General features: G+C 49.6%; 2 protein-coding genes across 10 annotated transcripts in view; one reads left to right on the top strand and one right to left on the bottom strand.

Moving 5' to 3' along the window:
* Window positions 1-24,779, bottom strand: part of CFAP92 (cilia and flagella associated protein 92 (putative)) — a 50,017-nt gene extending 25,238 nt beyond the window's left edge. For 2 of the 5 annotated variants that reach the window (XM_084766615.1, XM_084766619.1), the window contains exons 1-8: window positions 18,679-18,777; window positions 17,840-18,131; window positions 10,230-10,417; window positions 9,399-9,603; window positions 5,512-5,655; window positions 4,424-4,487; window positions 3,182-3,303; window positions 1,312-1,461 (exon numbers count right to left, since the gene is read on the bottom strand). In XM_084766615.1, coding sequence (XP_084622741.1) covers window positions 1,312-1,461; window positions 3,182-3,303; window positions 4,424-4,487; window positions 5,512-5,655; window positions 9,399-9,603; window positions 10,230-10,417; window positions 17,840-18,107 — 1,141 coding nt within the window. In that variant the 5' untranslated portion in view covers window positions 18,108-18,131; window positions 18,679-18,777. Of the gene's footprint in view, window positions 1-1,311; window positions 1,462-3,181; window positions 3,304-4,423; window positions 4,488-5,511; window positions 5,656-9,398; window positions 9,604-10,229; window positions 10,418-17,839; window positions 18,132-18,678; window positions 18,790-24,695 lie in introns of those variants that run through there. The other 3 variants (XM_084766617.1, XM_084766616.1, XM_084766618.1) reach the window with 3 other exon arrangements.
* The window catches only part of EFCC1 (EF-hand and coiled-coil domain containing 1), a 28,474-nt gene continuing 27,061 nt past the window's right edge, over window positions 23,917-25,329 (top strand). For all 5 annotated transcript variants that reach the window (XR_014776311.1, XR_014776312.1, XM_084766626.1 and 2 more), the window contains exon 1: window positions 23,917-24,966. Coding sequence is in view for 3 of the 5 variants with exons in the window: in XM_084766626.1 (XP_084622752.1) it covers window positions 24,319-24,966 (648 nt within the window). In the remaining 2 variants the exon portion in view is untranslated. The remainder of the gene's footprint in view (window positions 24,967-25,329) is intronic.

Raw genomic sequence — 25,329 nt, 5'->3', positions numbered from 1 at the left:
TCAAGGTCTCTGAACTCTCACACTGTACAGCCAGCAACATGGCCTGGTTGCTCACTCACCCCAGCCCTCCACACATGACCCCCTCCTTTAACGCCACAGTTCACTCCTAAGATCGCGGTCTTCCAAAAGTCCCACCGGGATACAAAGCCAACTGACGTCTCCTATGATGGTATAGAAAACCTACAGCCTAACCTGAAATGGAAGACGTTTATCAAGCAAAATGGTGCACGTTCTAGAATGGATAACCTCAGGCTATGACTTTATGGTGAAAGTAGCCAGCCCCAGGTCAGGGCCATTCGAATCAACTGCCACCACCTGCAGTTTCTGTACAGGTTAGGGGTCATCTCTGCTTTCCTGGAACCACCATCAGCCAATATCTGCTCTCCCAGCAATCTAGCTGTCATCTCCTGCCGGCCATTCTGAGTCCCTCTGTTGCCAAGACCCTGCACTGAGCAGTTACACACACTGTCTTCTATGACACTTAGACTTGATGGGCAGGTGGGCTGGTGCCTTCTCAGAACAGAGCCCTGCAATTTTGCAAAATAGCCAGTAGAGGGCGCACACGTCTGAGCTTGAGACGCCAGAAAAAAGTTTGGAAAGGATTTCCGAATTATACTCTCTAAATGGGAGATGGGGGGGTGGGGGGTGGAGACTGTTCTCCCCATTACTCTTTTTTTAATTACATAATTTAATCTAAAAATGTATCTTTATCAAAATACACGAATATAATAAACATCTCTTCATTGTGAGAAGGTAAAAAGCATAATTCATAAACCATGGAAACTCTAAGGAGTCAAAACAATCCCAATCCTTGCTCCACTACTGACCTGGAAGCACTGGGCAAGTTACTTAGCATGACTTTTCTTCGCTGGAAAACAACGGTGACAAAACAAAACGAAACGAAACAAAACCTGCCCGCGACACCACCCCAAATTCACTGAGCCTACGGACACAGCCTGTCGTGAGAAGTAAACGACAGGACGTGATGGGACGTAAGTGGTCCATATAAACCACACCCCTCCATTCCCTTTGCCGGATGCTTCGGCGAGAACCTGTAGGAAAGCAGCCACTAAAAGCGAGCACCAACAAAACCATGACCGCTATGGTCTCACGGGTGTCCTTGCACTCTGGAGTCAGATCCTGGCACTACACTTGTAAGGTGTGCGAGATCTCTCCTGGCCTGCATTTCTTTCTCTGTACAACTGACGCACTCCTGAAGTGACAGCCAGGATGCAGCGAGGGACAGAGCAAGAACTCCGTCGCCACGGGCGGCTCACGTGTGAACGTTCTGAGCGCGTGCGCGGTAGCTACCGGCGAGGAGCGGCATGACGGACAGCTGAATGGAGAAGACGCTCTGCTTCCAGGCGGCAGCGGACAGCTTCGCTTCCGGCTCCTCTTCCGTCTGATATTTCTTCACTTTTTTGGGGTTTTTCTTCTTCCCCTCCAGATCTTTCCCTTTAACTTTGGGACCGAATGAAATAAATGTTAAGAAGGGATTTGCCGTCCTTGCTTTTCTACCGGTGCCCCAGTTCCCAAAATAACGACTGCAAGACTTTACTACTTATGAACAAATGCCTAGGCCGTAAGCTTTGGCTCATTCCCCGACTACATCGCAACTTATTTCAACCTATTCTATTCCACTTGTGTCACGTGGCTGGAGGAGAAACCTCTCTTCTGTTTCGTGCATCCATCTTCCTCAGATCTCCCTGTGAACTCTCAGCCATAAGCCTTTTATTGACAGATGATGCTTCCACACAGTACACAGGAGCTTCTCTCTACGCTTAGATACATGCATCAGGAAAGTTCTGGAAGCTCCAAGAATTCAGGGGCTATCTTTATACTGCTGTCTCCTCCTAACTACCAGAGAGGTAGCTAGGCTTTAGGTGACATGCGGTTGTCAGCTACAGACATGTATAGACTGGAGGTGTCCCCAACCCCTCTGAGACTGAGGTCACCATGCTGGTGTCACTGTACTGCGGTCCAGCTAATGAAGTCACTTGGTCACAGAGCAGCACTGAGCTAGGCTATGGGGCTGAGCTAAGCTCCAAGGCCAGTTCTGTTTTCCTATAGGGCGGGAGGCATTGACCCTAGACTCCCCATCTGTCTAAGGACATCAGGGGGACTGGGAAGAGAACAGGAGCAAAGAGTAAAATGCTCAGCTCAGCTAGGCATGGGTGGTGCATGCCTTTAACCTTAGCACTTAGGGGGTGGGGGGCGGGGGAGAGAGACAGAGGCAGGAGGACTCTTTACAGAATGAGCTCCAGGCCAGCCAGGACTACATAATAAGACCTTATCTTTTAAAAAAAAAATGCTTAGCTCAGGTTGATCCCAGCTGTTAGCTTGGGGAGCATGAAGGCCAGTGGAAGAGTCTAGAAAGTCCAGGCTCAGGTACATGAGAGAGTTGATCAGGGCCAGGGGTACCATTTAAAAGCAGCAGAAAAGCAGGGACTTCTGGCAAGCTGCAGAGACTAACCATTTTAAGCAAACGAAATTGCAGGGCTACCCAATCCGGCCTCTGAGATAAACTCCAGAACAGACTTCAGAACCACCAAACAGATCTCCTGAGCTGCACTGGCATCATCTACAGGCTTTCCCCGGGGACAACTGGAGTATAAACTAAAAAGAGGCAGTAAAATGGCTTCTACACAAAGCAAGACACCGCAGGGGGGAAGTCAAAGGATGTAACACTCCTCTCTGGGATGGGACATCCACCACTAACACCCATAATTAGCAGACCATGGTGTGGGAACACAGTGGCCACTGTAGTGGTGTCAGGGGCAGCAAGCCATAGGGAAATTCAAGTGTCCCTTGACAGGATGGCTGAAGGACAGAGGTACAGCTATCTGACAGGGTGCTCTGCAACAGTCAAGAGTAACGGGAACATCCTTACACACGTGGGCATGAAGAAAGCGCAGAAATGAAGTTGAGCCCAAAGAGCAAAGCAGCAGGGGTGGGGTGGGGGAGGGGTGGGGGTGGGGTGGGGGAGGGGTGGGGGTGGGGTGGGGGTGGGGGACAGATGAACGGATGGGTGCACGAGTGAAAATGTTTGCAGTACGGTGTAATGTCTCACATTTGGTCAGATACCAAACAATCTTACTAAAATGCCTTAAACTTAAACACCTTGTAACTTTTCAAGTCTCCCCCGTTGTGTCCTAAAACAGCAAACGCCATCTTAACTTACTTTGAGACTTTTGCTTCTCCATCATGTTTGTTAAGCTGCTCAGCGATGTCTTCTCGATGAGCTCCTTGATCTCCATCATGGCCGTTCCACACAAGGAAACAGGCGTCTTTGCAGTGGTCCGTCTAGAAAGTCCTCACAGAGACAGGGTAGTAAAGAGAGAGCATACAGGTGCCGCAGCCTGAGACTCTACACACTCCGTTCTTCCTTCTTAAAGCGGTATGCATGGGAAACGGCCTAGGGGTTTTATCAAGTGCGGATGCTGCCTTGGGGAGCCCTGAGCAGCCTGAGGCTCTTTGAGTCTACCAATGTCTCCAGGAACGGTAGTTACAGTGGACACAACCAGGGGGTCAAACCAACTAGAAAAGGTGAAGAAAAAGAATACATCCTGAAAAGAGCTAAAACTATGACTCATCTAAGGACCCACAGGAATTATTCACAACAACTCCAGCAAGTAAATATTACCTCCCCTTAAATCTGCAGAGTGCATGTTAAGTAAAAGGCTATGCCATGATGGGGCGGGCTGCGGGGCGCGGGGAGGGGGGCGGCGAGAATGGCAGATAAAGGTCACTTTTTCTCAAGTTAATATGCAAATTCAACTAAAAACAACCTTCGAAAGTCAAAACTGTTAGCTCTCGGCATGATTGCGTACACCTCTAGTCCTATGCTCTAGAGGTTTAGGCAGGAGAATGGTTTGAATTTGGAGGCCTGAGCCTAGCCTGAGCAGTTGAGAGATTCTCCAGAGAAGAGGAAGCCAACACTGCCTACAGCATGCGCGGTCCTGGCTCTCCTTGCTACACCACAGGCCCACAGCTGTTTTTCCGTTCTCCATCCCTGCTTCTCCAGCGGGGCGACGACTTTCTGGAAGCCCTCGCCCAGGCTCCACAGGCGGAGACTGCCGGCTGGAATCCTGGCTGCCCTCAAACTCCAGCTTTCTGGCTCTCCGAGACTCCCTGAAGGCGCTCATCGCCTCGTGCAGAAAGCGGAGCCTCACAGTCACACCACGGAACACTTGCGGGTCAGCCAGAGGTATAGCGCTTCCTGCAGAGAGGGGGTGCCTAGCGCACCAGCCCCCATTCCTTCCCTGATCTTTCCTAGGTCCTTTGGTTGCTTCAGCTCCGCCTTAACCGAGACCAGCAAAAAAAAAAAAAAAAAAAAAAAAAAAAAAAAAAATGCCCAGTGGCTCAGAGCAGGGCCCGTGAGGAGGGGGCTCGCCCCGACCCCAGGTAAGCAGCCAGTCCTTACCTAGAATCTTCCATCTTCAGTGACCTCTCACATTCCTCGCTGTTCTTAGGAGGGGTCTCAGGCTCTGCTTGGGGAGAACCAGACATTACCAAGAGTCCACAAACTTCGCTCCACGCTAGTTCACAGCAAATGATGCCCCTGCCCATTTCTGTGACACCTCTGCTGGTAAAGGCCCTGACGAGGCAGCCAGCGGCATTCAGGAAGAAGGGCTTGTTAATGAACGAAAGATACACACGGGGTTAATGGGTAAATGAAGGCAAGTGGCGCCCTGCCTGCCGAGGAGGAGTATTAACAGGATGCTGAAAGCATTCCAGGAGTATCAACTTCCCAACTGTAGGGACCAGCTAGCCAAACTACAGCCTTACTAGATAGAAACACTACGGAGCCACCACAAATGAAGTTTCTAGACAGTTCTTAAGGACACAAGAGATGCTCGGGATGGTGTACAAATCCTCTCAGAAGGCAGAAGTGCTGTCTGTATGTCGGCTAAACCCACAAGCTAAAAACAAAAACAGTATGAGTCCTAAAACAAAAACAGAGCAATTTGATGTAACAGGACAACCTAATTGTCTCATTAACTGCAGTGGGCTGTGGAGGTTATAGAAAATACCCTCACTTTTTCTTCTTTTCTATAAGTGACTGGATTTTCTTTTAAAATTAATTTGCAAAGCTCAAAACTGTTTCTATTGGGGGGGGTGTGCGCGCGCGCTCGCGCGCGTGTGTTTTACGTCGTGAAACAAATACCCATTCAATCAGCCGCGTGCTGGCTCACAACTGCAATTCCAGCATTTAGGAGGTTTACTTCAGATTCAAGGCCAGCCAGGCCTACTGGTCTACGTAGTGAGTTCTAGGCCGGCCAGGGCAGCTTAGGGAGACCCTAACCCCCACCCCCACCCCCGCAAAAAAAAAAACTGGAAATGGAAGAGAAGGGAGTACAGGGCAGGGCAAGGGGGGGACGGATAAAAATAAAGCACCCGGGGGCACAGGAGCGATGGCTGGACGGGCCATGGGGTGCTGGGCGGGGTGCACATTGAGCTGGTCTCCCGGCACAGTGCTGAACTCAGGCATCCATGGCTCTCCCTCCTCACCTTGTGGAGACTTCAAATGTTTTTCTGCCTTTTCTTGGTCACCTGGTAAGTTCTCCTCTTTCAGGACCTCGGGGACAATGTTGGCTCTTTCATTGATACTTGTAGCCAGGCTTTTCTGACTCAAAACCAGAAGTTTCACTTCCTCTGGAACGGAAAGGAAAAGAATTCATCAATCCAAACTGTTTCCTGGACACCTGCCACACCCAGTCTTCTGACGTACAGCAGAGGGCAAGAGGACAATCTGACACTCGGTCACATGTCTGTTCGGGCCAGGTGTTTGTACCTCAGTTTCCCCTAAGCGCTACATTTCACTGCGAGGAAGGAGTTGCCATATCCCCATCACTACACGAGGACTTCTATGTCCGAGTCCTTAGAACAGCGGCTCTCAACCTGGGAGTCATGACCCCTTTGCAGGGGGGTGGGGTGCTGGGGGTGTCACATATCAAGGATCCTGCATATCAGATATTACACTCTAATTCATAACATTAGCAGAATTACACTTAGGGATTAGCCAGGAAATAATCTTACAGTTGGGGGTCATCCCAACATGGAGAGCAGTATTAAAGGGTCACAGTATCAGGACCATTGAGAACCACTGCCCTAGAGGAACCAGGTCCACAAGCCAGAGATTTGAGCCCACAGGCCAACCTCTCTCTCTCTCGGCATGGAGCCTCCCACACATGACAGTGTCAAGCATTCTACAAATACATGGAATAAGTGAAGACCACGGGAACTTCAAGAAAGAAGAGAAAAGAAAGTTAAATTTGCCTCATTAAGGGGCAGATAAAGCCAGGCGTGGTGGCACACACCTTTAATCCCAGCACTCAGGAGGCAGAGGCAGAGGCAGGTGGATCACTGTGAGCTCCAGGCAGGCCTGGTCTGCAAAGCAAGTCTAGGACAGCCAAGGCTACACAGAGAAACTGTGTCTCAAAAAAACAAAATAATAATAATAATAATAATAGTAATAATAAGAGTAATAGGCAGATAAAAATTTTGGAGATTGCAAGGAGAATGAGAGCCCTTCAAGATGTAGCCAGCAGCTGGAAGGCCATCCTGACAGAAGCCCAGTGACCTGAGTGAGGGGCGGGCACCCCAGAAGAATGGAACCACAAGGCCTTCAGTGAAACACGGGGGCCAGGGTTTGGGGATGGGGAGAAAGATGCTGAGAGAGTGGGAACTGAGGCAGCTGCCACAGGGCGGAGCCTCAGAGCAAGCAGGTACCTGGAGACCAGTGTCTGGAACAGAGAGCATGGGAGGGGCCACCACAGCATCCGTGGACCCCAAGAATGAGGCTGTCTTCACCCAGCACTGAATGCCCACGGAGCAGAGCATGAGGGGGCACGAAGGCTAGGCTAACTCTGCGACAGACGTCCCGTCAAGACCACTGGCCTCTAGCACATGATTTGCCAAACAAATGTCCTTCTACAATACAGGACAGGCCTCTTGGGGCATTTCTATACTCCCAGGAAATGAGGTGACTACTACCTATCTGTAAATGACAAGAGACAGATCCACAGGGAAGGTCCTGATAGTGACCATTTCTGGACAGACACTGTGTGGTTTTTTAAAGTCGTTCTTCCTTTTTCCTAGACATTTCTGAATGGGTTTTATATAGTGAATCTACGCTGTTCCTTTAATGGAAAAAAAATGTACTTAAAATAAGAGTCAGGGACAGTAGTTTGGGACAGAGCTCAAGGAAGAGCTGTTGCTGTGGTTCCAAGCACCCCGGGTAGATGCCATGGGCCCTCCCTGCAGGGTCCAGCTCCAAGCACCCCGGGTAGATGCCATGGGCCCTCCATGCAGGGTCCAGCTCCAAGCACCCCAGGTAGATGCCATGGGCCCTCCCTGCAGGATCCAGCTCCAAGCACCCCAGGTAGATGCCATGGGCCCTCCCTGCAGGGTCCGGCTCTAAGCACCCCGGGTAGATGCCATGAGCCCTCCCTGCAGGGTCCAGACCCTCTCTTCTGGACCACTGGATCCCAGGGCCCTTTCACCAGGCTATGCAGAGGCCACTGTCCCAACACTTGCTCCCATGGCAGGCAGACATGGACCAGAAATTCAGGTCCAGGCCAGGCCGTGGAGCCCATAGGGGACACCTGTAAGTAGCCCATAGCCAGAGGACAAAAATCTTTCCTTTGGTCCGAGTGACAAAAGTTATATATATTGATCCCATTTTCTCCCATAGAAATCCTACGATTATTAGTTTAGATTTAAATCAATGACTTTCAATGGTGGTATACTGAATCCACTGAGGACACCTGGCAATATATGAAGGGATTTGTTTTAAATTTTATTTTATTTTATTTTATTTTTTGGTTTTTCGAGACAGAGTTTTGCTGTGTAGCCTTGGCTGTCCTGGACTCACTTTATAGACCAGCTGGCCTCGAACTCACAGCCATCAGCCTGCCTCTGCCTCTCTGAATGCTGGAATTAAAGGATTAAAGCCACCATGCCCAGCTTTAATAATTTTTTAAAAACTTATTCATTTTTATTTTGTGTGCATTGGTGTTTTGCCTGCATGTATGTCTGTGTGAGGGTGTCGGATCTTGGAGTTACAGGCAGTTATGAGCTGCCATGTGGGTGCTGGGAACTGAACCCCGGTCCTCTGGAAAACACTCAGTGTTCTTAACCACTGAACCATCTCTCCAGCCCTAGGAGGCAGAATTTTAAACAGTCTGCTTCTTTTTCCTAGTACTACAAAAGAACCCAGGAATTCATACATGCCACCTATGCCCAGTACCACTGAGCTGTACGAGCGAACCAAACCTTTTGTGTATGTCTTAGTATACCTATTTAATTTTGAGTTTTGAGTAAAAATACAATATCAATTGGGGAGACAGGGCAGTGATGGGAACTCTAGAACTGACAGAGCTGCTCTAGACCAAAGGTCACCAAAGATAAGGGCGGCGCATAGACACCCAAGTACACAGACACACCATGACTCCCCAGGTGTGACCGGCTGCATGGCATACCCCAAGACAGAAAGCAGTGTGTGCACCAGGCCACTCCAATGCAGACACAAAGGAATGCTGCCTTTTACTCTGACGGTAGAAATCTAAAATCCCCTACTTTTTTATTTATTTCCATAAATTTTAATTTTTATACATTCTTTATTTATTTTTTTAAATTTTAAAAATATATTTTATTAATCTATTCATATTACATCTCAATTGCTATCCCCTCCCTTGTATCCTCCCATTCCTCCCTCCCTCCCATTTTCCCGTGCTCCCTTCCCCTATGACTGTGCCTGAGGGGGACTTCCTCCTCCTGTATATGCTCATAGGGTATCAAGTCTCTTCTTGAAATCCCCTATTTTAAATGCTTGGGACTTGGAACTTTTTCCAGATTTTGGAATATTTTCATATGCAAATGAGGCATCTCTGGGGAAGGAGCTCAGCTCTAAACAAGAGATTTTTTCATGCGGTGTAAATGATCCAATCATAGCCCTGAGGAGATGCTATAAGGCAGGAGTCCCCAACCTGTGGCTTGCAACCCCTTTGAGGGTCAAATGACCCTCTCACAGGGTCATGCGAGACCATCAGAAAATACAGATAGTTATACTACAATCCGTAACAGTAACAAAATCACAGTTATGAAGTAGCAACAAAAATAATCTTATGGTTGAGAGCCCCCACAACATACGGGCGCAGCACCATTCTGCTCTAAGGTACTTTGATGAGCCTCTGTTTTGACCTGGCCAGCGTCACATGCTCTGTGATTTGACTTCAGCCACAGAGTTTCACATAGCTATTGAGTCATTGCTCAGAAAGCATCAAACCTGATACTACTTCAGACTTTAAATTTCTGGACTAAGTATGTCCAACCTGTAGTGAGAAAACAGAAGTCTCCAGAAGCATCTAAAACATAAGGAAAAACACCCGACTCACCGAAAGATTCCGGGTCTTCTACATATCCCGTTGTCTTTACCCGGTGGTATTTGGCTTTTTTGGAAACTTTGTCCCTGGTGTCCCAAAGCCTCAGAGTGATTTTGTGGAAGTTCATTTTCTTTAACAAGTCCTTCGTCATGTTGATGTTAAAAGTTTGGCTCCAGGACACCCAGATTTTGTCATCATCTTTCCACGGCTTTACGGTCTGTGTAAAACACCATGCAGAGGCTGTGGGAACTGGGGAGCCATCCTACAGACTAGGCACCCCCCACTGGCCTCGCTCCATCAGCCACACAGCAGGCGTGGCACCCTCTGTCTCACCGCCTTCTGTGCCTGCCCCTCTCCTACCTGCCAACCACAGGGAAGTGAGTCCTGTGGACTGGACTCTGTCTGGTCACCAGTTTCTTGAAAACTAAAATCTAAGCAGGTACATGCATAATACCCTCCATGGTCACTTCCAAACAGTGACTCAGAGCCAAAGACTGTGGGAGTCTTCACGTGCGCATGCTTGTTGGACTAGGCCTTGCACATGAACGAACTGTGTGTGTGTGTGTGTGTGTGTGTGTGTGTGTGTGTGTGTATGTGTGTGTGTATACACATGGTAGGAGAGAACCTTCAGAGCTTTGCTCTGTGAATGATGTTCAGTACTTAAAAACGAAAAAGAAAACCTCGTTTGATGAAACATTCTTTTTCTTGCTCATTAGTTCTGGGGTGGCCCCAGGATCCCACATATATAGAAAGCACCACTGCTGGGGTCAGCGGGATCACACTCTGCACCCTGAATTATGATACTCCGTGCAAACACACCCACCACACACGCACAGCACTCACCTTTATTCCTGATTCCAGAAACACTTTGGCCACACCAGGAAACACCACAACATCAACTTTTTGGGGCTCTATGTCGTCGGGCAGGAAAAAATACTCGATGTGGTAGAATCGACGGTTCTTTGCAACCCGGTTGTCCACTTTGGCGATTTTTTTTTTATCGGTGAAACTTGAGCCTTTCCCCTTTTGTCCTACAAGACACAAGCTGAGTGAGCATTGGCAAGCAACATTGTTACGGCTCAGGAATGTCTCCAAAAGCCTGATGCCATTCTTAGGGGGGGGGGGAGTAGAAACCAAGAGTTGGGCTCCATAAGAGATTACGTCAGTGGGAGCACCTCGCCAGAGGGGTCTGGTTTTGCCTCTACCCCACCCCCACCCCACCCCACCATGGCTGACAATGAGAGGTACAGTTTCCTCCCCAGGCACTTCCACCATAATGTCCTGTTTCCTGACAGGCCCCTAAAGTCACCATGACCCAAGTAATCACGGTCTGAAATGGTGAGCCAAAACAAGGCTTTCCTCATTATAAACTGAGTATCTCTGGTAGTTTTCAGTGACAAAGCTGACTGACGCAAAGAGCTGTGGGAACTGTGCATCATGTTGCTTGGAGAGAAGGTTCAGGCCCAGGCCAGTAGAGGAGCAGTGTCTGGCACAAATGCATTTAAAACTGAGTGGGGGGGGGGGGGGGAAACTGAGTGGCTACACCTTAAGACTTTGTGTTAGCCACCTTGTTTTCCCCACTCCAGGTCCAGCCTTAAAAAGAAGATCAAAATCAGACCCCCCCCCAAAATCTCAGGACAATGTGACTTGTATGGTCGCATGAGCAGGGTTCTGAGGTACAACAGGGTGCCGGGAGCAACATCTCCCTGGGAACCTGCCTCCCAGGAGCCCTTAGCAGAGTCTTGTAGGAGCAAAGAGGGCAGCAGACATCCAGACAGAGAAAACAGCCTGGCAAAAACCTCATGAGCGAGGCTGCCCCTGTCAAGTAGACAGGCTGATGAGATAAAAAAGTAAGGCTGGACCCAGCCAGAGGCCAGAACCTGAGGGACCAGCAGAGTCTGCCACAAGCTTAAGTGAACCTCTTAGGTTCAGTCCTTTCCTAACATAAGAGGGCACTTGGGAACGCCAGCCACATGTATCTGAGAATCGTCTGCTCAGTTGGCTGGTTTTGCAGGGTTCCCAGGCTAGTCTCAGGTTCTTGGCCCCACGTGATGCTCCTGCCTCCCAAGTACTTTAACTATGAACCCAAATATCACAATTATCTTTAAAATACAAAAGAAAAGAAAAAACAAAGAGAACAAAGATTTTTTTTTAAAGATTTATTTGTTATTATGTATACGGTGTTCTGCCTGCATGTACACCTGCAGGCCAGAAGAGGACATCAGTTCACATCATAGATGGTTGTGAGCCACCATTTGGCTGCTGGGAATTGAACTCAGGACCTCTGGAAGAGCAGATAGTGCTCTTAACCTCTGAGCCATCTCTCCAGCCCCAAAGGTTTTCAATATGATAGCTTCTCATCTATTTCCTCTATCTCTTTGAGAGAGGGTATCATTATGTTGTCTTGGCTGGCCTGGAACTCACTATGTAGACCAGGCTAGCCTCAAACTCATAGAGATCCACTTGCCTCTGCCTCCCAACTGCTGGGACTACAGGTGTATGCCATCACCTGAAGCCTAAAATATGATTACCTTTAAAGCTACCCTTTTTCCCTTTCTTTTTTGTTTCTGGTTCCTGGGTATTTGTTTGTTTGTTTGTTTCTCTTTTTGCATTTGGGTTTTGTTTGTTTGTTTCCAGTTTGGGCTGGTTTGCCTTGTTTTGCAGCACTAGGGATAGGGCCCAGGCTAGACACTCTACTACTGTAGTTCTGTGACTTTAGGTCTCTATCCGAGCCAGCAGTTACTGCTTCACACCTGTGTGGCACAGTAATTACCATTAAGCAGTTTGGAATAGTGAGCCACCAGCCCATTCCCGTAGGAGTTAGGACCGCCTGTAAAGGTACATGTACCGGCTAGTTTTATGTTAACTTGACACATGCTAGAGGCAGCTGAGATGAGGGACCCTCAATGGAATGCCTTCATAAGATCCAGCTGCGGGCAAGCCTGTAGGGCATTTTCTTATTCAGTGCTTGGCATAGAAGGACCCAGGCCATTATGAGTGGGGCCACCTCTGGGCTGATGGTTCTGGGTTCTGTAAGCAGGCTAAGCAAGCCATGAGGAGCAAGCCAGTAAGCAGCACCCTTCCATGGCCTCTGCATCAGCTCCTGCTTCCAGGTTCCTGCTGTCTGAGTTCCTGCCCTCACTGCCATGTGGAAGTGCAAGGCAAGTAAAACCGCTCCTCCACAAGTTGCCGTTGGTCCTGGTGTTTCATTGCAGCAAGTCAAACTCTGACTAGGACAGTACACCTGCCCAGAGAGCTTGTTCTAATCCAATCAAGGTAAATTTAAAAAAAAAAAAAAAAAACGAACAAATAGCCAGATACGGTGGTGGTTTGAATACAAATAGCCCTGTAGACTCTTGTGTTTGAACGCTTGGCCCATAGGGGGCGGCACTATTAGGAGGCGTGGCCCTCTTGGAGTAGGTGTGCCCCTGTTGAAGGAAACAGCGCCACTTCCGGGTGGGCTTTGAGGGCTCAGATGCTTGAGCCCAGGCTCAGTAGCTCACGGTTCTTTTTCTGCTGCCTTCAGACCAAGATGGAGAACTTTCACCTCCTTCTCCAGCACCGCGTCTGCCTGCGCGACACCATGCTTTCCAGCATGACGATGAAGGACTAAGCCTCTGAACTACAAGCCAGCCCCAGTTAAATGTTTTCCTTTTTAAGAGTTGCCGCGGTCATGGTGTCCCTTCCCAGCAATAGAAATCCTAAAACAACACCTTGAATCCCAGCATTTGCGAGACAGAGGCGAGCTGATGTCTGTTAGTCTGAGGCCAGCCTGGTCTAGCAAGCAAGGTTCAGGCTGGCCAGAGCCACACAATGAGACCCTGTCTCAAAAGAAAGAGGGGGTGGGTGGTGGAAGGAGAAGAAAAGAAATAAAAAAAAGAAATGAGCAAATAGAGTCCTTCATTTTCTGTTACCGGGAGGGCAAATTATTATAACCCTTTCAAGGGCAATTTGACAACAGCCATCGAACAATTAAGTGCACACGTTCAAAACAACAATTCTACTTCTTAGAATTAGGGATAGAGGAGTTAAGGGACTCTGGAAAACTCTGGCCCCATTCCCTCTGCCTTGCTAAAAAAAAAATTTAAATTTAAATTTAAATTTAAAAAAACCTGTTAGAGTACATTCCTAAAGCTAGGCCCCAAGGTCCATTCCCTTTTTTGGCCACTCCCTCCCCCTGAGGCTGACTACCAAGGTCCAGCTATGACCATACTGAGGTCCAGCAATAAAAAACCCCCTTTGGCTCATCTAATTAACATACCCACCTAAAGTTAAACGCCTCATCCTAACATGGGGTTTGTCCTTGTGCCTTTTGCTATGTGCCACCTCTGTCTCCTCTCTATCCAGAGGCAGTTCTCTGTCCCTCTGGGACATGTACCCCTTCCCCCTTGCTCTTTCCCCCTTTTTCCCTCTCTCCCTTGTTCCCTTCCCCTCTCCCTCCATTTCCTGTCTTTGTCTCTTCTTCCTGCCTTCTGTCCCAAAGAAAATACATCTTCTTTGTGCTGAGAACCTGGTCCTGGGTGTCCTGAGCCAGCGCTTTTTCCTTTCAGAAGTGCCCACATACGTGCACATAAATGTACATATAAGAATGTCTAGGCTGGGCTTTGTGGCGATCGTCTTCAATCCCAGCATTTGAAAAGCAGAGGAAGGCAGATCTCTGTGAGTTTGATGCCAACCTGGTCTACATAGTGAATCCCAGGACAGCCAGAGCAACATAATGAGTCTCTGTCTCAAAAAGTAATAATAATAATAATGATGATGATGATGATGATGGTGATGATGATGTCAGGGATGGGGAGACCGCTCAGTTGGTAAATGCTTGTTACACAATCAAGGGGACCTTTGTTTTAAAGGGGGAAAAAAAAGCAGACATGGCGGCATATGCTTATGATTCCAGGGCTGGGAGTCAGATCAGGAGGAACCTGGGGACTCAGTGTCCAGCCAGCCTATCTCAATCAGTTGGTTTCAGGCCACATGAAAAACACAGTCTCAGAATATAATGTGGCCATCCTGATGAACAATACTTGAGGCTCACCTCGAGCCTCCACATATGCACATGCACAGGGTAGGAGGAGAGAGAGAGAGGGAGGGAGGAAGGGAGAGAGAGGGGGAGGGAAAGAGAGAGGGAGGGAGGGAGGAAAAATGCCTTTTGAAGGATACTAACTGAAGATTTCTGGAAGCAAGTCCAATACCCACCAATGCAGGGACAGGACGGGACCACACTGTAACTCAGTGGTGGAGCCCTTAGTTGCAGTGTCTTAAGGTGTCAAAAAAAATTTTTTTCAAGGACAGGGTTTCTCTATGTAACAGCCCCAACTGTCCTGAAACTTTCTTTGTAGACCAGACTGGCCTCAAACTCACAGAGATCTTCCTGTCTCTAACTCCTAAGTGCTGGGATTAAGGTGTGTGCCACCAATGCTGAGGCCTAAGGTACTATTTTTATTTATTTTTATTTATTTATTTATTTATTTTTATTTATTTATTTTTGGTTTTTAGAGACAGAGTTTCTCTGTGTAGCCTTGGCTGTCCTGGACTCACTTTGTAGACCAGGCTGGCCTCGAACTCACAGCGATCCACCTGCCTCTGCCTCCTGAGTGCTGGGATTAAAGGCGTGCGCCACCATGCCCAGCAGGTGTCAACTTTTAAAAGCAAGTGGTAGACTAGAATTGCTGGATCTCATTTCTCGTGTGTGTGTGTGTGTGTGTGTGTGTGTGTGTGTGTGTGTGTAAATGTTGGGCATTGATATCTAATATCTAACTATGGCCCCTCTTGGTCATCAGCTTGACTGCTGAGACTCCTGTGAAGGGTTTTCTTGATTAGAGTAATTGACGCAAGGAAATGCACCCCCAAATCTGAGCAGCACTTTCTGGGAGCAGCCCAGTTAAAAGGATAGAGAAGAAAATTTTGCTTTGTGCTCCTTGCTCTCACTCTTCCCGCAGGTTCGTCTGTCTGTCCTGTTACTGTGGCGTTGATTCACCGATATTAGAGCCAGTGTCTTCAGAATTCTACCATAGACCAAACTCGCAGCTCTCCCAGAATCCTCCAGGCCTTCGGCATCCAATTAGGAATGCTCAGACACACAGCCCTATGGAGTGGAAAACTACTAGCTTCTCGGCCTGTCTAGTATGAAACATCACTGGACTACCCCGGCCATATCCTATAGACCAATCTAACAAATCCCTTATTAATATTTGAATTAAGGAGCTGGAGAGATGGCTCAGCGGTTAAGAGCACTGACTGCTCTTCCAGAGGTCCTGAGTTCAATTCCCAGCAACCACAAGGTGGCTCACAACCATCTATAGTATGATCTGATGCATACTGTATACATAATAAATAAATAAATCTTTTTAAAAAATATTTGTATTAAACCACCGGGGGAGATGGGCCTCTGGGCATATGTAATTGAGATGGAGAGCCACATGCACTGTGGATGGCAGCATTCCCTGACTGGGACACACTGGGCTGTGGGCATGGAAAGGGGGACTGAGCAACAGCACTCCGTCATTGCTCCCTGCTTCCGGCTACGCATGTGATGTGACTGGCTCCCTCAAGCTTCCCGCATTGGGACCTGCCTGTCCTGATGGGCTGCACCCTTGAACTGTGAGTCAGGGCATTTGATCACAGCAACAGCAACAACTAAGGCAAAGGAGAGAGTAATGAACCTGGACGTGTCTTCTAGCCTGAGGCCCGTCAAGGGCTTTGTGACGTCCTCAAGATGTGTTCTGCAAAGGGTGAAAATGATAAAACAAGATCAGCATGGCTAGTCGGGCGTGGTGGCGCACGCCTTTAATCCCAGCACTTGGGAGGCAGAGGCAGGTGGATCACTGTGAGTTCGAGGCCAGCCTGGTCTACAAAGTGAGTCCAGGACAGCCAAGGCTACACAGAGAAACCTTGTCTCGAAAAACGAACAAACAAACAAACAAAAATACCAGCATGACTACCACCGTGCTGCAAGTACGTGCAGGCCAAGAGTTGGCCAACTGAGCCCCAGGTTTCATTTGGCTGGTTTCAGCCGCATAGTTTTTTCCCCAGTTTCTTTTGTTTGATAGCAATAGGCCCAAGATTTAGTAGAGCAAAAAAGAAAAAGAAAAGCGCCTATGGAAAGAGGAGGTCACGGCACACAACGATAAAAGTTTGAATCAACAAGTAGATAGAGCAATTATAAGTAAGTCAGATGCCTAACAAGGCAGAGGAGAGGCTGCAGGCACTCAAATGGCATACTTGAGAAGAGGAGGGAGGGAGGGAGGGGCGAAGGCTCCCAGGCTCAAGCACTGTTTCCTGCCCCCTACTGAACCACTGGGCTCACTCTAGCAGGGAGAGAACCCTGGGAGGCAGCCAGAGACCTGTGCTTCTTGCTCCAAGGTGCCCACTCAGCATCTTAAGGGAGTAAGTTTTACTTTGGATGTGATCCACTGTGCTGGCGACGTTATCAGTTATCAGCCCAGGAGGTAGTTGGTCACGTTGGAGCCACAGTCAGAAAGCAAAGAGTGACGAATTTGCTCAGCTCACGTTGTCCTTTCTATTCACTTCCTGACTGCAACGGGCAGAATAGCGCTGGCCGCATCTAGTCCTCCCACCTCAAGCTAGACCAGACAATCACACACACACACACACACACACACACACACACACACACAGCGTTTGTTTCCATGGTGATTCTGAAGCCCATCAAGTTGACAATCAAGAAAAACCATCACAGACAAGATTTTCCCTGTTTGCACAGGCCTGTCCATACTAAGCGAGTGTCTGGGCTAATAAAACTAAAGACATGAATCAAAGGAAGGAAGGCCGCTTGTCCAGAGCCCGGCCTGGGGAAGAAAACAGTGGCTCCTCTTTGCAATCAGTGAGTGTGGGGTCCCTATTGTGTGTGCTACACTATTAAATCGATATACCTCTTGACTCCAGGGACTCTGATCAATAAATCTGGGGTGTATTTTAAGCAAATAGTTTGTGGGAACTGAGTCTTAACTTTTTCAGAGTTTGTTCAGTGTGGGGTGGGGCATGGAAGGGTGGAAAGGACAGAAGAGAAGAGGAGAGGAGAAGAGGAGAGGAGAAGAGGAGAGGAGAAGAGGAGAGGAGAAAAGAGGGGAGGGGAGGAGAAGGGAGGGGAGGGGAGGGGAGGAGAAGGGAGGGGAGGGGAGGGGAGGAGAGGGGAGGGGAGGGGAGGGGAGGGGAGGGGAGGGGAGGGGAAAGAGTGTATGTATGGCCTGCTTCTTAGGGCCGCTGACTGGACTAAGTGAAAATCACACAATCACTTTCATGCCTAGCCAATAGCTGGAGCCAGATTTTCGGTTCTTTTTCTGATTTCTGCCCTGGTGAGTGCCAGCTACTCTACCACGGGAGGGGAATGATGGAGGGAGGGAGGCAGGATGTGTCTCTTCAACTTCCAGAGGAAGCCAGTAGTGTCCCACCTTGTAGGAGGCAAGAGCTGCTCTCTCTGTCTTAAAACCTACCAGTCATTGTCGGAAAGGCCAGTGAGATAATGAATCTGCAGGGGACCGCCTGAGGCATGTCAGCACTGAAGGCGCAGGCAGGGCCCTCTGAGGAATGCAGGCTGAAGCTGAACTGGTCCTCAGAGTCCCACACATGGGCTGGGGTCCTGGACTTGAGGTACTCCTCCGTCTCATATTCGCTCGCTGACTGGTAAGCACTGGCCATGGAGGAGACAGGCCCCACACTTCCTCTTTCCTCTTCCTCCCATTCCCAGGTCTGCAGGGACATGTTGCACACGGCACCAGAATGGTCCTGGTGGGAGACAGCAAAGACCCCGGGAGTAAAGCTGCCGGGTGCAGGTAGGCCCACCCTCCCGGTCCCGTCTCTCTCCTGTCTCCAATGGGCTTTGGTGGAGGCCCGCTACACAGCTTGTTCTCCACGGATGGGGAGGGGGTGGAAATGGATGGTGGCTGCCGGTGAAGAGGAGCCTGAATCCAGCTACTCCTCTCTCGGAAATCAGGAGTTGGTCAGCGAGTGCTCTTGGTGTACAGATCCAGGCGAGCCTAGTTCACCGCTGACCCAGGAGGCACGGGCAGATGGGAGATCTGACTCCTTTCAAAAGGCTGCGGCAGAGTCCCAGACATGGCACCAGCACAGAACCGGCAGCTGCCACTTGCAGAAGAGGGAACTAATCTAGTCCAGGACACACCGAGCCCTGGCAAGCTGTCCCGAGGCTGTACACAGAGACCTCTGGCTGGGACATCAAGACTCGGAACCCTGACTGCCAGGAAGTCGGTGCCTTGGGGGACCTAGGGTATCTGGGATGAAACAGAGGTTGAACCCAAGGCTCGAGGGTTACCTGTGAGTAGGCACACCTGTTAGCTCCTGCACCTGCTGCGCAGTTGCAGCTAGCTAGGCACAGGCCGAAAGGGACTTTGTTAGACGGTTGCCAGGAGACCCCCACGCTGGGGGCGGGGCTTCCTTCTACCAACTGAGTTCGGCTCCTAGCTGCAGGCTCTGGGAACCAGCTTCTTATAGTTATCCCGGGGGGAGCCCGGAACTTTTCAAAGAGGAGCTCACTGCGGCAGGTGGCAGGTGGGGGAAGCCACGAGGAGGAGCTTCTAGTGACACAGCTTCTGCGTGGCCTTGGCGCACCAGCCAAGTCAAAAGGGTGGAAGGCAGATTCGGGAAGTGATTGCCTTCACTCGTTCATTCATTTACCCAATATTAAAAAAACAAACAAAAACAAAAACAAAACAACTCACTCTCTGAGCTCCTTAGCTCTTAACGTATCTGACCATGCGGGATCCTTTCTACAGCTCTGGCCACTCCCGCCTCCTACGCTTAAATAAAGTTAAAGGCAGCAATGGTCTCTACGTATTCAGACCCCAAAAAGCCTCTCCTTGGATTTTCTGCTTCTGGAGCTGATGTCCTGAACACATCCCCAGATGACAGTAACAATAACACTAACAGTAATAACCCTCACCCCAGGCCTTCAGGGGTAATTCTTCAGGAATATGGCTTAGGGACCAGGGGCAGCGCGCTGTTTTCTGTGACTACGCCCCCTCTCAACATCTCTCATGTTCCTCTTTTGTGTGGTTAACACTCCTCCCATCCAGTAGGTCAGCCAATAATGTCCATAGGATGTAATACCATGTGACCTCTGAAGTCAGCTCCTACAAATCCCGTTGCTGTCTTGTTTGGGGCCACATCTACAAATATAGTCCGCCGCCGCCGCCGCCGCCGCCGCCGCCGCCGCCGCCGCCGCCACCCGCGTCCAGATGGCCACACAAGCATCGTATGGAGCTGTTCCTGACAGCTCCCAGCCAACGACCAGTGTCGGTCCCCAGCCCTACAAGCATACTGGCTTGTCACTACATAGATGAGAAAGTCTCCATCAAACCCTTCTGTCTTAGTTAGGGTCCTCCTGCTGTGAAGAGACGCCATGACCACTCCTTTAAAAGAAAGCATTTAATTGGGGCTGGCTTACAGCTTTAGAGGCTTAGTCCATCATCATCGTGTCAGGATGCGGGGCAGCAGCGAACAGGCAGACATGCTGCTGCTGCTGCTGGGAGTTCTACATCTTGATCCATCGGCCCCAAAAGACCGAGCCCCACACTGGGCGTAGCTTGAGCACAGGAGACCTCAAAGCCCACCCTCACAATGGTACACTTCTTCCAACCAGACCACACCTACTCCTAATAGTGCCACTCCCCGTGGGCCAAGCATTCAAACACCTGACTCTATGGTGGCAGAGGGCTTTCCTATTCTAGCTGTCACACCTTCCTACATCGTAGATTCATGAGCAAATTGCTGTCCTCTTAGTTTACAAACTGCAAGCTTTGTCCGTTTAAAGTGTCAGACATGGGGCTAGAGAGTTGGCTCAGTGGTTAAGAGCACCGGCTGCTCTTCCAAAGGTCCAAAGGTCCCGGGTTCAATTCCTAGCACCCACATGGCAGCTCACAACTGTCTGTAACTCCAAGATCTGACACTCTCACACCAATGCACATAGTTTTAAATTTTAAATAAGAAATATTTTTTTAAAAGCGTCAGATGTGTTGTGAGCCCCACCACAAAGTAGTTCTATCAGCCCCTCCTCCCCCCCCCAAAAAAATTCTTTCATGTCCCGGTACATGGACAAATCTAGAATAAATACATCACAAATACACTGTGGGTTAGATGGCGGCAGGATCTTGGGTGACTTTTGCTTCTTAATGTATTGCTAGACTTTGAAATGACACTTTGAACAGTGTACTATTGGAAGCAGCTCAAACAATGCTGCAGTGACTTCAAAAGTAACTTCTTTGCCAGGACTTCAACTGTTGCCCCCACAGACATCCACCCCACCCCACCCCCAGCCACATACAAAGGAACCCACAAATCTTCTGAGTTTGCATGCTTTGAACCTCCAACAAAAGCCTTCTAGAGCCAAGTGGGATTGTTTCAGGAGCGCCTAGTAACACAGCCCACAGATAGACAGGCCTAACAGCACGCCTTTATAAACCCTTCCCCCACAAGCCACAGGAGGCAGGCCAACAGCACCATGGGAAGATACTGAAAAGCTTTGTTTTCAACACTGTCTGGCCCAGGAAAGCTACTATTTGAAGGAGTCCCTCAGCTAAACACTTAGCAGCGTGGGGCTGGGAAGGGTGTGTTTCTCACCTTAGGCGGAGCTATCAGCCTTCAAAACTGAAATGATAACACCAGGCTCATCTGCAAAGACAGGACTCTGTCCCAGCCCAGGTGCTTGCCCTCATGCCCACATTAAGCTCCAGGCCAGGACTTCATGGTCCAGCAGGAGGTGCCTTCCACTACCAACATCTGGGGACTTAGGGGGCTCCAACATCACTGAGGTAGAAAACATTGAAATCTCACTGATGCCTGCTAGAGACAATTCCTCGGTTGACATTCCCTCTTCCCGATGACTCCAGCTCTGTCAAGTTGACAAGAAACTAAACACGTGAATACGTTGCCTTAAAAAGCGGTACACAGCTATGTGACACACTGCAGCTTCCAAGACAAAATAGGGATTTTGGCTTGTTACTATTTGGCTTCTTTGCTGTTTGTTTTTTCATTCTATCTTTCTTCTTTCTTTTTTCTTTTTTTGGGGGGTATGTTTCGAGGGCCTAGGGCAGATAGGAAGAGATGGGGGGATGAGTGGGAGTGGGGTACATGACATGAAAGTCTCAAAGAAACAATAAAAAGTTAATTTTTTTAAAAATGAGAGAGCCTAAGATGTCACCTGTTTAAGTAATTCTCTCACTTTGCCATGTGAGTAAGCACTGAATTTGCTGCTTTTAGGCTTCTGCCAATGCAGCAGAGGCCAGCATGTTAGGGAGTGTGAGCATGCAGAGTCTTCTCCCATCAGGGTTAGGAAATGTCTTTGATGTCTCAAAAATAATGTAATTTTATATTCTAGTTAATATTAACTGCACCTGTTTTAATATAAAAAGTGTTTGGCATTATCTGCTCTTTGTTCCAAAAGAAAAAAAAAAAAGACCCAGTGCCAAAAAGACCACCTTTAATTTGCTCCCTTTTTAATCTTACGTGTATGGGTGTTTTGCTTGTATGTGTCTGTGTGCCATGTGCATGCAGTGCTCACGGAGGCCAGAAGAGGGCATTGGATTCCCTTGGACTGAAGTTAGAGATGGTTGTGAGCCACGTGGGGTTGCTGAGAATTGAGCCCAGGTCCTCTGGAAGAGCAGGCATCTCTTCCTGCGCCGTCGCCATCTCTCCAGCCCCAGAAGGTCACCTGCTATACAATTCCAGTTATATGAATGTCTAGAATAGGCAAGTTATCGGCTCAGAAAGTAGCAGTCGCCGGTGGCAGAAGACTGAGAGACAGAGAGTGAGTGCAACAAGGCTTGGGGGAGGGGGGGAATGTTGAGGTACTACATTCTAGCTGTGGTTGAACAACTGTGCATACTAAAAACTGTTGACGTGTACCTCTTAAAATGCAATCTCTTGGGGCTGGAGAAATGGCTGAGTGGTTAAGAGCACTGGCTGATCATCCAGAGGCCCTGAGTTCAATTCCTAGCAAATGCATTGGAGGCTCACAACCATCTATAATGGAATCTGGTGCTCTCTTCTGTCTGATGCTCTCTTCTGTCTGATGCTCTCTTCTGTCTGATGCTCTCTTCTGTCTGATGCTCTCTTCTGTCTGGTGCTCTCTTCTGTCTGATGCTCTCTTCTGTCTGATGCTCTCTTCTGTCTGGTGCTCTCTTCTGTCTGATGCTCTCTTCTGTCTGATGCTCTCTTCTGTCTGGTGCTCTCTTCTGTCTGGTGCTCTCTTCTGTCTGATGCTCTTTTCTGTCTTGCAGGCACACACGCAACAGAGTGCCTATGTACAAAAATTAACCGTTTTTTAACGCAATCTCCCATTTAAGCAAAAAAGCCAGTGCACAAAAAGCAAAAGTTCACCAACACCAGACTAGAAATCTGTTTTGTAGCTGCAGTTCCTTATGTGCATCTTGTAGAAAACACCTCATAATGTTTTGCTTGTTATTATCACATATCTCACATACACACACACACACACACACACACACACACACACACACACACACACATATATATATATATATATATATATATATATATAAACATTCACAAAAACTGCCTCAGTGTGTTTCCTTATTCATCTTTGTTTGGTGAACTGTCCTGGCTGGGCCTCTGCTGAACAGCTTCTAGCCGTTATAATCAATAATGTGGTGAATGAGTATGCTGCAGGTGTGGTGTTTTGGTTGTTGTTGTTGTTTTTGTTTTTGTTTTTAAGGTAGAAGGCGAGAAGTGGAATTGTTGTAAACTATTCGACTAAATTGCCATTGATATATATCAAAATGCTTGAATGTCAGATTCCTTTTCTTTGCAGTTACAGATGAGCCTCGGACAAAGTGCTTAAGAATGAATAGGACAGCCGGGCAGTGGTGGCGCACGCCTTTAATCCCAGCACTCGGGAGGCAGAGGCAGACGGATCGCTGTGAGTTCAAGGCCAGCCTGGTCTACAAAGTTAGTCCAGGACAGGCAAGGCTACACAGAGAAACCTTGTCTCGAAAAACCAAAAAAAGAAAAAAGAAAAAAAAAAGAAAGGAAGGAAGGAAGAAAAAGAAAAAGAATGAATAGGATAAAGGGCAGAATGCTGCTCTGGGGTGCTATATAATGGAGGAACAATTTTTCAACTGGGATTTAGCGTTTAAAAGCAGAGGCGTACACAAGACAAGATCTGCCTATCTAATAGCCAAGGGCAGCTCAGTTTGCTTTTTTGCTCAAGTACTGCTGGGTAAAGGTTACCACAGCAGGTAACAGGAGGAGCCAACACTACGTCTCTCTGTAAAAGAGAAAGGAAACGCCAGTTAGCACCCAAGAGGAAGAAGGTCTATTGTTCATCTTCTAGAATGAAGTCTAGGGCACCAGAAAAAAAATGGTGGCCAAACAACCCTGCTTACTTCATCCCAGACTGCAGAAGGAATTCAGGTCTAGCTCCAAGCCACCACCTGGAGCCCAAAGGTGGCAGCTGGTAGGCAGTCACTTTGCTCTCACCAAAACTCTTAACTTCATCGACTTCCAAGTGTATTTCCTCCTCCGTCCTAATTAGGAAGGGGAGGGTGAGTTTAGGAAGCAGTCTGGAGAGGACGCCTCTCAACTCCTGGGGGCAGAGGACACCAGGCAGCTTGCCCACGCGCTCCTTCCTCTGGAGACAGTAGCGGGAAGGCCTAGAGAGGGCAGAAGGACTGAGCCAGGGACTGTTACTGTGATGGGGATGCGACTGGGGAGCGACGGGGAGCGCAGGTCGAGGCTATTACAGCCCCCAGAGTGAGAGCACACAGCTCCAGCGCCCCCCGCCGGGACAAACACAGATGCCCTGCACGGCCCACGCAGCTGCCTGGACACGGTCCCGCGCCTCTCCGGCCTGGCGGTGGCCGCCCGGCTCCTCCCTCCGCGGACTCGGGCGGCTGTCTGAAGGCGCCGCTCTGCGGAGAGGAGCCGCCTGGGTCTGGGCATGGAGGGCGCGGCAGGCGACCCATACCGGCGGCCCGCGCGGCGCACGCAGTGGCTGCTGAGCGCCTTGGCTCACCACTACGGGCTGGACCGCGGCGTGGAGAACGAGATCGTGGTGCTGGCTACCGGGCTGGATCAGTATCTGCAGGAGGTCTTCCACCACCTAGACTGCCGGGGCGCCGGCCGCCTGCCGCGCGCCGACTTCCGCGCGCTGTGCGCGGTCCTAGGGCTGAACTCTGACGGGGAGGCGGCCGCCGAGGACGCCAGCTCGGCGGAGGGGGCCGCTAAGAACCCGGCCGCGGGAATGGGCGCCGGTGGAGACGCGGACGCCAGGGAAGAGGCGCGCCTGGCTCTGCGCGCCGACCCTCCTGAACTCACCTTCCGCCAGTTCCACGCACGCCTCTGCGGCTACTTCAGTACCCGAGCGGGACCCCGGCTGCCCCGCGGAGCTCTCAGCGAGCACATCGAGACACAGATCCGCCTCCGCCGCCCGCGCCGCCGCCGCCAGCCTGGCTCACCAAGCCTACACAGCGGCGCCTATGGCGAGCGCGTGGCACATCTGGAAGAGGAAAACAGTAGCCTACGCGAGCTGGTGGAGGACTTACGGGCTGCGCTGCAGAGCAGTGACGCGCGCTGCCTGGCTCTTCAGGTGCGCGGGGGAGACATAGGCACTGCACCTTGGCCCACTCCCTCCTCAGCTGGCCCTCTCTGTTCCCCACTCCAACCGCCCCCCGCCCCCCCCCCGCTTCATTCCAACTTCTTCCCCAATTAGCATTCCTTAAGACCCCAGCTTCCTACCCCGGGCTCTTCTAACCCAAGGCGGAGCCTGTTCAGACAGTCCCGTAGTGGTGGGTCCTCAAGCACCCTTCTTCTGGGAGGTTTAGGGAAAACCAAGAGGACTGCCCTTGCCCAAGTCTGGCCTGGAGCCCAAGTGAGAAAGACACAGAATGGCTAGCACTAGGGGCCAGGTCCACTCTGAACTATTGAGGTGGGGTCATTGAATGAACTGCAG

The sequence above is a fragment of the Acomys minous genome, assembly GCF_964271855.1.
Source record: "Acomys minous genome assembly, chromosome: 17".
Taxonomy (NCBI): domain Eukaryota; kingdom Metazoa; phylum Chordata; class Mammalia; order Rodentia; family Muridae; genus Acomys; species Acomys minous.
Note: the sequence above shows the minus strand (reverse complement) of the source record. Positions and strands in the feature narration are given on the sequence as shown.